This window comes from Mustelus asterias, chromosome 24, assembly GCF_964213995.1.
Source record: "Mustelus asterias chromosome 24, sMusAst1.hap1.1, whole genome shotgun sequence".
In the NCBI taxonomy this organism is placed as follows: domain Eukaryota; kingdom Metazoa; phylum Chordata; class Chondrichthyes; order Carcharhiniformes; family Triakidae; genus Mustelus; species Mustelus asterias.
In genome coordinates, this window is record NC_135824.1 from 58,354,083 (window position 1) to 58,366,632 (window position 12,550).

Genomic DNA, 12,550 nt, shown 5'->3' on the forward strand with positions numbered 1-12,550 from the left:
GTGTAGGGGTTAGAGGGATTAGCAGTGTAAAATGTGTGGGGTTGTGGGATAGGGCCTGGGGTGGGATTGTGGTCGGTGCAGACTCGATGGGCCGAATGGCCTCCTTCTTCACTGTAGGGTTTCTATGATTTTCCAGTCAGAATTTCCATCTAAATTCCTTGCCTTACAGCGGCTAAGTTTAAATGATAGACGGTGGGAGCCATGCCACAAATACCATTCCAGGCTAATTCAACCCTGAGGAATTAAAATTTCACGCATCAGATTTTAATTTTCATTTAAAATTAAAGCTCACATTTAAAATCATGAAACAATGTAACATTACACGTTCAATTAAATAAAAACTTCGATCTGTCATCAATCCTCTAGACCAAGAGGGTGAAGACTCAATCTTTTCAACGCGTTTCCCACTGATATCAAATTTCCAAAAAAAGGGTGTCGCAGAGGAAGTGGGAACCGGCTAAGCTTGCTAAAAAAAAAGACAATTCTCTTCAATCGCGCCGAGAAAGTTTGCACATTTTAAACAAAAAGCAAAGATGTATGCGTAACGGAGATGTAACTTCTCTAAAACTGTGTAGTCAACAAAATAAGTAACGCAGGCTTATGCAATATGTTAGTGAAACTATCTGTCATTGGCTGTGCCTTTGGCTGCCTCTAAGCCTTAAGCTCCCTCCCTAAATCAATCTCTCCCTTTAAGATTCTCTTTAAAACCTACCGGTCTGACTAAGAATTTCACTATCTGTCCTGGTAGCTGATGTGGCTTGATGCCGGTTTTATCTGACAACGCACTCAAAATCTCAGCAGATCTGACAGCATCTGTGGGGAGAGAATAGAGCTAACGTTTTGAGTCTGGATGGAAACATTGGCTCTATTCGCTTTAAAAATGACATTGCTCGAGTGAAATGTTCTATTCTCTCGATGGGAGTTTAGAAAGATGAGGGGAGGGGTACAACTCATCTCATCGAGAGACTCGGATCAGAGGGCACAGCTTCAGAGTAAAGGGACGACCCTTTAGAACTGAGACGAGGAGGAATTTTGGGCCCCCGTGTCTAAGGGAGGATGCGCCGGCCTTGGAGAGGGTCCAGAGGAGGTTCACGAGAACGATCCCGGGAAGGAAAAGCTTGACAGATGAGGAGCGTTTGAGGACTCTGCGTCTGTACTCGATGGAGTTGAGGGGAGGAGGCCGGGTCACTGGGTGTATTTAAGACAGAGATAGATAGGTCCTTGATTGGTAAGGGGGGTCAAAGGTTACGGAGAAAAGGCAGGAGAATGGGGTTGACAAACATATCAGCCACGATCGAATGGCGGAAGAGACGTAATGGTCCGAACGGCTTTTTCTGCCCGTATATCTTATGACCTCCCCACAGATGCTGTCAGACCTGCTGAGATTTTCCAGCATTTTCTGTTTTTGCTTCAGCTTCCAGCATCCACAGTATTTTGCTTTTATCTGATAAATCTCCCGTGAAGCTTAACGGGGGAACATGTTGCTGTTAAAAGCGTGTATGACTGAATATTGCTCAGTGGCTTCTATATAACGGTGAACAAACTGAATGGTTAAAAAAAACTCCACTGTAATTTAAATCATGGCTCCCAAAATATTGATTACAATTTGGTAAACTGCGAATCGTGACAAAACCAACTGGGTTTTATTCCTTTTAACGTAATCAGACCACCTGATTTTTAAGTATTTATGGGTATCTATAAAGTTTTTTTAAAAAGTTTAATATATCACAAGTTGGCTTACATTAACACTGCAATGAAGTTACTGTGAAAATCTGCCACACTCCGGCACCTGTTTGGGTACACCGAGGGAGAATTTAGCATGGCCAATGCACTTAACCGGCACGTCGTTCAGACTGTGGGAGGAAACCGGAGCACCCGGAGGAAACCCACACAGACACGGGGAGAATGTGCAGATTCCGCACAGACAGTGACCCAAGCCGGGGATCGAACCCGGGTCCCTGGCGCTGAGAGGCAGCAGTGCTAACCACTGTGCCGCCCATAAGGACGGTCAACAAAAGTTGGGGGAAATTAGCTGGCAGCAAACCTGCTTTCCTTGGGATAAAACTAACAAAGACGCACTCGTCAATGCGACAGGTGAGTGATGAACAGCATCAGTGAGCAACAGGGGTGTTTCACGGAGCAAGGCAGCTAGCTGGAGGTTAGCCTGCTGTACTGTTCTTTGTTCTCAGGTCACTTTGTGTGGAGTTTGCACACTCTCCTGCTGAAGGAGGTTGGGCAGGGGTAGAATTCTGAAACACTTCTTTCCCAGGTTATTACCAGACTGACAAGAATGTTTACTAGGATCTTTCATGCTCTGGGGAAAACATCGTCTAAGGCCAAAACGTTGTGAGATTTCGGGCAGAAATTTGATTTAGCTCTTGGGGTTAAAGGGATATGAGGGGGAAGGCAGGATCAGGATATTAAATTTAATGATCAGCCAAGTGAATGGTGGAGCAGGCTCGAAGGGAATGGCCTACTCCTGCTAGCTAGGGGGGGGGGGGGCTAGCTAGGGTAAATGCATGGAGATATGGGGATAGGGCCTGGGTGGGATTGTGATCGGTGCAGACTCGATGGGCCGAATGGCCTCCTCCTGCACTGTAGAATTCTATGAATTACTTTGATTACCCAGGGTTCGCGGCCAAACTAGCTATCAGTCAAATCTCCACCGCAACTCAAATCATGGTAACCAGAGTGGAATTAAGATGATTTTATACCTTCTAGGAATCATGGGGAAACAAACAGTTGGGAAGGAACTGAGCGTGCATACAGAGGGTTCGATATAAAACACTCAAAATGCATAAAATAGTCTTGTGAAAGCATCGTGCTTTGAATAGTTTTGCATCCATCAGTTCTTTAGGGCTGAGATATCCCAAAACCACAAAAACCCATCAATAACAACAGCTCTGTTGTAAACAGAGCAACTAGACCTGTCCGAGTCTCCCCCCCCCCCCCCCCCCCCAACCTCACCAAGGGTTCATTGAATTAGTGACTGCAATCGGATATACTGCACCCAGTGAAGTAGCAAAACGAAAGATCACACAGTGGCAATGGTTGAGGTTTGACAGGAGGCTTTGAGACTCGTGACAAGGCAAGGCAGTAACCCAAGGTGCAAAATATCCAGATCTATTTTAGCACAACGTTAAACAGAGACCTAACCCCTCCCACGTAAAAACTGGGGTATCTAATATATTGCAAGAAAATTGGTGAGTCAATTTAAATTTTGTCCGGTCAACTATTGTCTCTCAAAAGGATTATTGTGTTATCACTTCATCCTGGGTGACTTTTGGCTCGAAAGAGGTATTTGGGAGTCACCTAAACCACAGTGCTTCAGTCAATGCTAAAAGTGGTCATTTTCCATGTCTAACGAGGCACCTCTTATACATACAAAAATAAAGTATTGTGTGCGCGTGGCCCTGGGTGAAATCTCACTAGTTTAACTTCTTCCCCAGCCTTTCAAACACACTGACAGTCCCTGTGGAGTCCATCTGAGCAAGGCGTCCTTCAGAGCTGCTGGTCACTTTGGCGCTGACCGCAGTCCGTGCAGTGTTCTTGATGGTCACGGTGAACTCGGGGCTGCCTCGGCTTTTGGTGCTGGTGACTTTGTTGTCCTGCGTGTCTGCCTCGGCGGCAATGGGCTTCCCCAGTCTCTGCCTGATGCTGACCTTGGCTTTGGTCACTGGCTGCAGTCGGAGGGCGGGGGCTGTCGCCGTGGCCTGACCGCCAACGCTCGGGACTGTCCTGCCGCTGGCTTTGGGGATGGACAGCCGCCTAATGGTGGTAACCGTGTTCTTGGCCTTGGCGGCTGAAGCTTTCTCCTTGGTCGTGAGTGTGATCTTGGTACTCTCCTTTGCGGCTGCGCTTGGGGCTCTCTTCAAGACCCCAGCGTATTGAAGCACGGAACCAGCGTCATCCTCGTCACTGCTCTCCTTCTTCTGATCGACAACTTCACCGAGACGGCTGAAAACTCCTGTCGGCTAAAAGAGACGCAGAACTTCAGTAAAGGTACAGCAGCCGCTGAATGCGCTTCATGTTTAATCCAACCGTCTGGCTGAAATAGCGATGCATGTTCGAATTACGAGACCAGACCAGAGAGTTTGAGGCTTTTCGTTAGAACAAAGATTAAGAGATCAGATAGAAAGGTTCCAAGTGATAAAAGGCTCAGATAAAGTAAAATAGAAAACAATATTTCAGCCCAGAGTGTATAAATTTATCATAAGCGAGGGATTAAGGAATCTTTTTAATGCAGAGAGTTCTTTCGACATGAAATACATCACAAGAAAACACGACCAGAACAGAATTCATCTGAAATCAGAGCTTCTTAAAGCACAGACGGCAGCCATTCGGCTAATCACGCCTGTGTTCACTCAAGCTATTTATCCCACTTCCTCTCCCCTCTCTCAGAGCTTTGGAGACAGTACAGAAAAGGTTTACCAGGATGTTGCCTGGTGTGGAGGGTATTAGCTATGAGGAGAGATTGAATAAACTGGGATTGTTCTTCCTGGAAAGATGGAGGCTGAGGGGCGACCTGACAGAGGTTTATAAAATTATGAGGGGTATAGATAGGGTGAACAGTTGGAAGCTTTTCCCCAGGGCAGAAATGACAATTAAGAAGGGGGCACAAGTTCAAGGTGAGGGGGGAAAGGTTCAGTGGAGATGTGCGGGGGAAGTTTTTTTACACAGAGGGTGGTGGGGGCCTGGAATGCGCTGCCAAGTGAGGTGGTTGAGGGAGACACATTAGCCACATTTAAGACTTATCTGGATGGACACATGAACAGATGGGGATTAGAGGGATACAGGCGGTTGATCTAGATAGGACAATGTGATCTGTGCAGGCTTGGAGGGCCGAAGGGCCTGTTCCTGTGCTGTGCTGTACTTTGAAAATGGATAAATATTTGAATAATAAAAAATTAACAGGATCTGTGCAAAGGGCAGGAGAATGGGGCTAAATGGTTCACTCTTCCTGCAAGCTGCCACAAGCACGATGGGCCAAATGGCCTCCACAGCGGTGTATTTCCCAGTGTTGCTCGACATAACCCCAAAATCCCAGGGAATAAATTGTCAAATATGGAACCAATTGAGAGAGGCCACTCTCCCACAATCTGTGCTTTAATTATAATGAGGAGACGGCTTTGGAAGATTCTCTAGATGACACCATTTACGTGGAGAATGAGGGACCCACTGACATCCATATATACTGAGAATCTTGATTCGAGTTGCAACTGCTACCAACGTATTAACTTATAACTGATAAGTCTGCATTTATATTGGGATCTGTCAATATAAATGCTGCCACTGCACCCCCACCATTTGTTGGAGGGTTCAGGTGGGGGACGGGGTTAGGAACCGGCATGTAACGCTGGGAGGGAAATGGTGGCATGGGAAGGGTGGCATGGGAAGGATGGCATGAGGAGGGTGGAGATTCAAATAAATATTTTTGCACTAGAGAGATGTGCGGGTTAGGTTGATTGGCCATGCTAATTTGTCCCTTAGCATCAGGGGGAGTAGCAGGGTAAATATGTGGGGATACAGGGATAGGACCTGGATGGGGTTGTTGTTGGTGCAGACTCGATGGGCCTCCTTCTGCCGGCTTGGGCCAGTGCGTGGAGTTTGCACATTCTCCTCGTGTCTGCGTGGGTTTCCTCCGGGTGCTCCGGTTTCCTCCCACAGTCCAAAGATGTGCAGGTTAGGTGGATTGGCCACGCTGAATTGCCCCTTAGTGTCCCGGGATGCCCCTAGTTAGAGGGGTAAATGTGTGGGGTGACGGGGATAGGACCAGGGTGGGATTGTTGTCGGTGCAGACTCGATGGGCCGAATGGTCTCCTTCTGCACTGTAGCGATTCTAAAGATACCAATTTCAACACTAGTATTTTGCCGGTTGCTGCTGGTACAATAACGCACGTTGTGCCATTCCTGTAATAACTGGATCATCTTTCATAATGGTCTGGGTTTGATGGATTTGTGAGGTGGGTCAGGCAGCGATACTCAGGGCTACAATGCTCATGCACAGGGAGCAGCTATTCCAGGCTTGCGTACTGTTGTTTTCTCCCCCATCAGATACACACTGCTTTGAATTTATGAGTAGCGCGCCATATTTCACTGCAACAGCAGACAGACAACCGAAGGCTTGCCCTTAATGGTTTTATAAAGTGGTAATTCGATCAGGCAATGCTGGCAATGTCAGCAGAACACAGTGTGAAATACTGCTTCCAAATTCCCCATCATTTTGCTTTTATTACAGAGCATAATTTCCTTTACTTACAAGATTGTGTAAAGGGGGCAGTGCAGTGAGAGAGAGAACGGTGACTCAGAGACCGAAGATGCATAACTTCTGCCAACAGATATTTCCAGAAAACATCTCACGGATTAATTTAGTGTTGCAAAACTGACACCAGAAGATCCCTCGTAATAAAAAAAAAATCCTCTCCCATAATCTGCACAAAGATCTTCAAGGGTGAAAATACCTAGACAGCCAAAAGCCACATTTCATAAGACCATAAGACATAGGAGCAGAATTAGGCCACTCGGCCCATCGAGTCTGCTCCGTCATTCAATCATGGCTGATATTTTTCTCATCCCCATTCTCCTGCCTTTTCCCCTGATCCCCTTATTAATCAAGAACCCATCTATCTCTGTCTTAAAGACACTCAATGACCTGGCCTCCACAGCCTTCTGTGGCAAAGAGTTCCACAGATTCACCACTCTCTGGCTGAAGAAATTCCTCCTCATCTCTGTTTTAATGGATCGTCCCTTTAGCCTGAGGTTGTGCCCCCTGGTTCTAGTTTTTCCGACTAGTGGAAACATCCTCTCCACGTCCACTCTATCCAGGCCTCGCAGTATCCTGTAAGATCCCCCCTCATCCTTCTAAACTCCAACGAGTACAGACCCAGAGTCCTCAACCGTTCCTCATACGACAAGCTCTTCATTCCAGGGATCATTCTTGTGAACCTCCTTTGGACCCTTTCCAAGGCCAGCACATTGTTCCTTAGATACGGGGCCCAAAACTGCTCACAATACTCCAAATGGGGTTCTGACCAGAGCCTTATGCAGCCTTGTATTCTAACCCTCTCGACACGAATGCTAACATTGCCTTTGTCTTCTTAACTGCCGAATGAACCTGCACGTTAACCTTCACGAACAAGGTGCCAAAATTTCCCTGCCGATGACAAACAGAATAATTGCGAACATGGTTCTCAATTCACATTAAGGGCACTCAGTAGCTCCTTTAAGGAATCTGACTCAGTCATCATTAATCTGTGTCCCTGTTAATCCCACAAACACAAAAGTAAATACTGATCGCTTGGGCCCCTGAATGGGAAACCGGAAACTGACAGCTCAGGTTAGACCCTGTATTGGAATTCTCACCACTTCTGACAAAGGCCTTCACTTTAAAATACTTCCCCCTTCAGAAACTGACTGACTAGCTGTGTATTCTCAGCATTATCCCTTTACCGTTCGCAAGGACAGCGACACACTTCATTTGTATTCCACATAATGCGTTTGGTCGGAAGAGAAGGAACATTATTGCCCAGTGGGAAACGAGCAAGGGGAACCATGAAGAATACTTCAGCACCATTCAGCCATTTCAATACTTGTGAGATTTGCGATTTAGTAACTTCAATTAATTAGCACAGGCTTCGAAGTCACTCCAGCTGTGAATTAATCCCGATCCTCCAACTCTGTCATCCCTTGAATTCCGAAGCTCCCACCTTGCTCTTCAGGAAGAGGAACTCTGGTTACCTCCCCTAATGTGGAGATGCCGGCGTTGGACTGAGGTAAACACAGTAAGAGTTTTAACAACACCAGGTTAAAGTCCAACAGGTTTATTTGGTAGCAAATACCATTAGCTTTCGGAGCGCTGCTCCTTCGTCAGATGGAGGGGAAGAAAGAAAGAATCGGGAGGTGTTTGCCCCAGGATTCCTAGTCTTTGACCAGCTCTGGTACCCCATGGGATGTTGATAGTGGGGGATTCAGTGACGGTAATGCCATTGAATGTCAAGGGATGATGGTTGGATCCTCTCTCATTGGATTTCAACTCACATCTCAGGATCATTAATCCAGGCCTCTGGATTCCTCGCCCAGTAGCACAACCACTACTGTGTCCCTTCTCAAAATGCAGGTGAGGCTATTTAAATAATATTTTTAAATCCGAGGTGGATAAGATTTCTAGTAGCTATGAGTATAAAAAGGTAATGGAGACAAGGCAGCTGGGGGCAGTTAGGATATAGGTTGGTTATTAATTCACTGAATGGTGGAACAGACTCAAAGGCTGAATGGCCTTCACCTGCCATTGAGTTTAAAAATTGGCAAGTCATGTTGATGCTTTATAGAACCTTAGTTAGGCCGCACTTGGAATATAGCGTTCAATTCTGGTCGCCACACTACCAGACGGATGTGGAGGCTTTGGAGAGGGTTACAGAAAAGATTTACCAGGATGTTGCCTGGTAAGGAGGGCATTAGCTATGAGGAGAGGTTGGAGAAACTTGGTTTGTTCTCACTGGAACGACAGAGGTTGAGGGGCGACCTGATAGAAGTCTACAAGATTATGAGGGGCATGGACAGAGTGGATAGTCAGAAGCTTTTTCCCAAGGGTGGAAGAATCAGGGGGCTTAGGTTTAAGGTGTGAGGGGCAAGGTTTAAAGGAGATGTACGAGACAAGGTTTTTTACACAGAGGGTGGTGGGTGCCCGGAACTCGGGGGAGGTAGTGGAAGCGGATATGATAGTGACTTTTAACAGGGGTCTGGACAAATAAATGAATAGGATGGAAATAGAGGGATATGGTCCCCGGAAGGGTAGGGGGTTTTAGTTCAGTCGGTGCAGGCTTGGAGGGCCGAAGGGCCTGTTCCTGTGCTGTAATTTTCTTTGTTCTTCGTTGTCTCGAGTAGATGGCTGTCTCTCTAATCGCAACTGTTTCTGCGACCAAGTGGCTCACTGGGCATTATGAATCGTTAGGTAGTGTGGAGTTGAAGTGAACAAGACTGAATCGAGTTGGTAGCTCCCCCTTTGGAGATTAATGAACCAATTCGGTCATCTTGGTGTCAACAAATCATCTCAATTTGGCAACCAGCAACGGTGTGATTTGATCTCAAAGTTTAGGGATCTGCAGCTTATCCGGATCTGCTCACCGAAAACAACATGAAGCAATCTGCTTTTTAAAAAATTAATACATTCCAGTTCATTCAGGCCTCACCTTACTCCCAGTGGTTGTGTCTGCTTTTGCCTCTGCACCAAGCCTATCAAAAACAGACATTCGCGGCACACCTGGGGTTAGAACAAGAAAATGATTACAGCACTGGCATCAGTTCAGTCATTTCCAAAATACAGGAGAGAGATTGAAACCTGAAGGGTTGGGATTTCGTTTCAGTATGAAGTGTTAGTATATCGAGAATTTGAAGCTTTCTGGTGTCTAAAGTGGAAAGGCACAAACTGCGCGTCTGCACATCAGCAACATCCCGTTCGGAACAAAAATTGGCAGCCCGTGTTTATTAGCGCTAAGATATTTACAGGCTTAGTCTGTACTACAAGACAAGGAGTACTTGCTGTGTTAGCATGCTGCAATCACCCAACAGTAAGCACTGCGTGATCACTTTACCTTTCGAGGCTTGCTGCTCCAGGATTTTCTTAGTTTTTGCAGTTGTCCCTTTTGGCATACTGATTATGTATTTACCTTCCATTTCCGCAGTCACACGGCGTCGCTTTGCAGAGGTTTCGGGACCTGGGTCGGCCGGTCTGGTGAGAACTGAACAACAGAATGACGACGGTCAACTTAAGGTGTGATGGAGGAAACAGCGCGAAAGGTACTGAGCAAGGAAAACACACCTCGCACCAACTTCTGAGGCCCAGATCCTAACCAACTCCGCTACAGTTTATTGCCAACTCTGAAGTTGCTTACCTCAAATTATTTCACAATTCAATTTTATAAGCACGAATTATCCTGCACATTTATTCAGTTGCATTAAAATGATTGAATAATTTGTATCATTGATGAGATTTGTCCGAATTAACAATAAACTGTAGATTAAAACTCCCAAGTACAATGGCGACGACTGTGACAGCCACCACTGCTTTTTTGCCGTCACAATTACCTCTTTTTGAGTCAGTTGTACTCTGCAGCCACATGCAGAAGACGCACGCTGTCAAAACAGCCATTTTGTTCTTCCCGAGAGCAGGACAGAGTGGGAGCAAACGCGTTCAGCTCGCAAGATTCTTTAGCAGAAAGTTAGGAGGCACCACGGAGAATTTTCTTTTGTTGCTGGGAGTCAAATTGGGAATTGTATTCCTACACTTCAGTAAATTCTGTCCACACAAGCAAAATATTACTCTGCTCAGCTGGTCACGGGTAATATTTTGCAGGCCTAGCTGTACGATCAGCCAAAAAATACATGCTGAAAACACAGTCGTTGACATCATATATTAAAGATCAAAGTACAATCTTGTTCCTCTCATTGGGGCGGGGCAGGAGAGGACTTTAATAGATAAACTTAAACTTGTCTCACAAGCAGGCTTACATTAACACTGCAATGAAGTTACTGTGAAAATCTACTAGTCGCCACACTCTAGGCACCTGTTCGGGTTACACTGAGGGAGAATTTAGCACGGCCAATCCACCCTAACCAGCATGTCTTTCGGAGGAAACCGGAGCCTGCGGAGGAAACCCACGCAGACACGGGGAAAACGTGCAGACTCCGGCACAGACAGTGACCCAAGCCAGGAATTGAATCCGGGTCCCTGGCGGCAGCAGTGCTAACCACTGTGCCGCCAGTTCCCAATCCTATTTGTTATCCTGTGACTTGTCGATTATCATATGCCTGCCCTTGCAAAGAATAACTCCTTCCTAAAGTTCTCCCAAAACAAACTCACCATCCCAGTTGGCCTGGCTAGGAAAGTCCCAGGATCACCGGCTGCCGGGAGCAGGAATAGTGGGCTGGGGGTTGCCACAGTTATCCCTCAGCACTCCAAGCTGGAGAGTATGGAGGTGCAGCCACGGGTCCTGGCGTGGTTTACAATGATATACTCAGGCTGGCTAAAGTGATTTAAAACGGTAAACGGGATCACTCGAGTAGGCGTAGTGAGGAATGTCACCTTTTGGTCAGGCTAGGGTAAGCGGATGGCTGATCGGAAAGGGCTGCCTGACCTCAGGGTCAGGCTAAGATAAAGGGGTCGACGGGGCAGTGTCAGGCTGGAGAAGGCGAGCTTGTGTTTTTGAACTACCGTTGTGTTGAAGGACAGACCACACCTCGACCTTTTTGCGGCTACACCTGTAATCATGGACGTACAGAACTAGACATGTGATAAGAACAATGAGAGTCAGTGATGAAGGGTTGATAGGATGGTATAAACGTATGGAAGAAACTGTGCGACTCTGAGCAGCCTCCCAGAGCAATCTCAGAGCGCTATCCTGCATTGAATGAACTGCTGTCTGATCCACCTACAGCTGATTCTCCACATCAGTTCCCAATCCGATTTGTTATCCTGAGGTGCTAGAACTGCCAGAACCTGGGGAACAATATTCCAGCGTGGTACCAAATCCCCCTCATATTCCGTGACCCCACCGATCGTTACCGAGAGTAAGCAAAGGGAGACAATGGTGCGGGAGCAGGGAGATGATCAACTGTTGCAGTGAGACTTAATTTTGCCTTAAACCCAGCCAGAGAAGAAAGGGACACCAGACCACGGGAACAGGTAAAAGGGACGTAAACAAAACAAACTCTAAGCATGCATCACACAGGGCGTACAGCCTCAAGCGCTAGGGTAACAGGAAAATGGTGACCAGGTTTCAAGGAGGTCTCATTCCCCTTTCATACCTGCTTTCTTTGTGGCAAGTTTGTTGGCCACAGTGACGGATATCTTGGAAGTGCTTGTTTCAGGCCTCCGGACAGGAGTAGAAGGTGGGGAATCTCTGCTCAAACTGTTAGCAATCATTCTAGAGGCAGCTGAAGGGGGGAAAAAAGAGAGGACAGACCCAGACACTAATTAACTTCGCAACAGGAGTAGTTACAGCCGCTTGGGCAGAATCAATCCCATTTCTTCAGTGTCATATAAACAATCTGGCTTGTTTCATAGGAAAAAGCCCTGAACATCCTGGCTTATAACCACTCCGATAACGTGGTGAAGAATAAGCTACCTGTGTTTTTCATTGATGAACGTACTTGGATGAAGTATTCCCCAACGACCCCATAAGCTCAATGACTCGTTATGCTTTAGCTGGATGTCTGGTTCTCAGTGTCAGTGCTGCTGCGTGTGTGGAGATACTTTCGGCAAATCACCCTCTTTGTGTCCACCACAAATGTGTGTGTGTGTGTGTGGCCCAAAGTGGTCCCACAGCAAACAGCAACATTCATGTCCCAAATCAACAGAGCTGTGCCACCCACGGCCATCACACAGTGAATCGTGTACAGACCGAGAGATACGGTAACCCAAACGACAGACTGGAGATGCACATTATTGTGCAGCATGGTGTGTTTGACCCCAGTCTGCCTGTTAGTTCACACGTGCCTCAAGTAGATTCTGAATTTTTAAAAAATTAATTCATGGGACATGGGTGTCGCTGGC

The 12,550-nt window shown here is 46.6% G+C and overlaps 1 protein-coding gene across 12 annotated transcripts in view; it reads right to left on the bottom strand.

Moving 5' to 3' along the window:
- Positions 1-242: 242 nt before the first annotated feature.
- Positions 243-12,550, bottom strand: part of c24h19orf47 (chromosome 24 C19orf47 homolog) — a 40,163-nt gene continuing 27,855 nt past the window's right edge. The window contains exons 5-10 of one of the 12 annotated variants that reach the window (XR_013500808.1): positions 11,803-11,931; positions 9,666-9,737; positions 9,189-9,259; positions 3,071-3,974; positions 1,395-2,502; positions 243-803 (exon numbers count right to left, since the gene is read on the bottom strand). Coding sequence is in view for 2 of the 12 variants with exons in the window: in XM_078241725.1 (XP_078097851.1) it covers positions 3,429-3,974; positions 9,189-9,259; positions 9,591-9,737; positions 11,803-11,931 (893 nt within the window). In the remaining 10 variants the exon portion in view is untranslated. Of the gene's footprint in view, positions 3,975-9,188; positions 9,260-9,590; positions 9,738-11,802; positions 11,932-12,550 lie in introns of all 12 variants that reach the window. The other 11 variants (XR_013500807.1, XR_013500804.1, XR_013500803.1 and 8 more) reach the window with 11 other exon arrangements.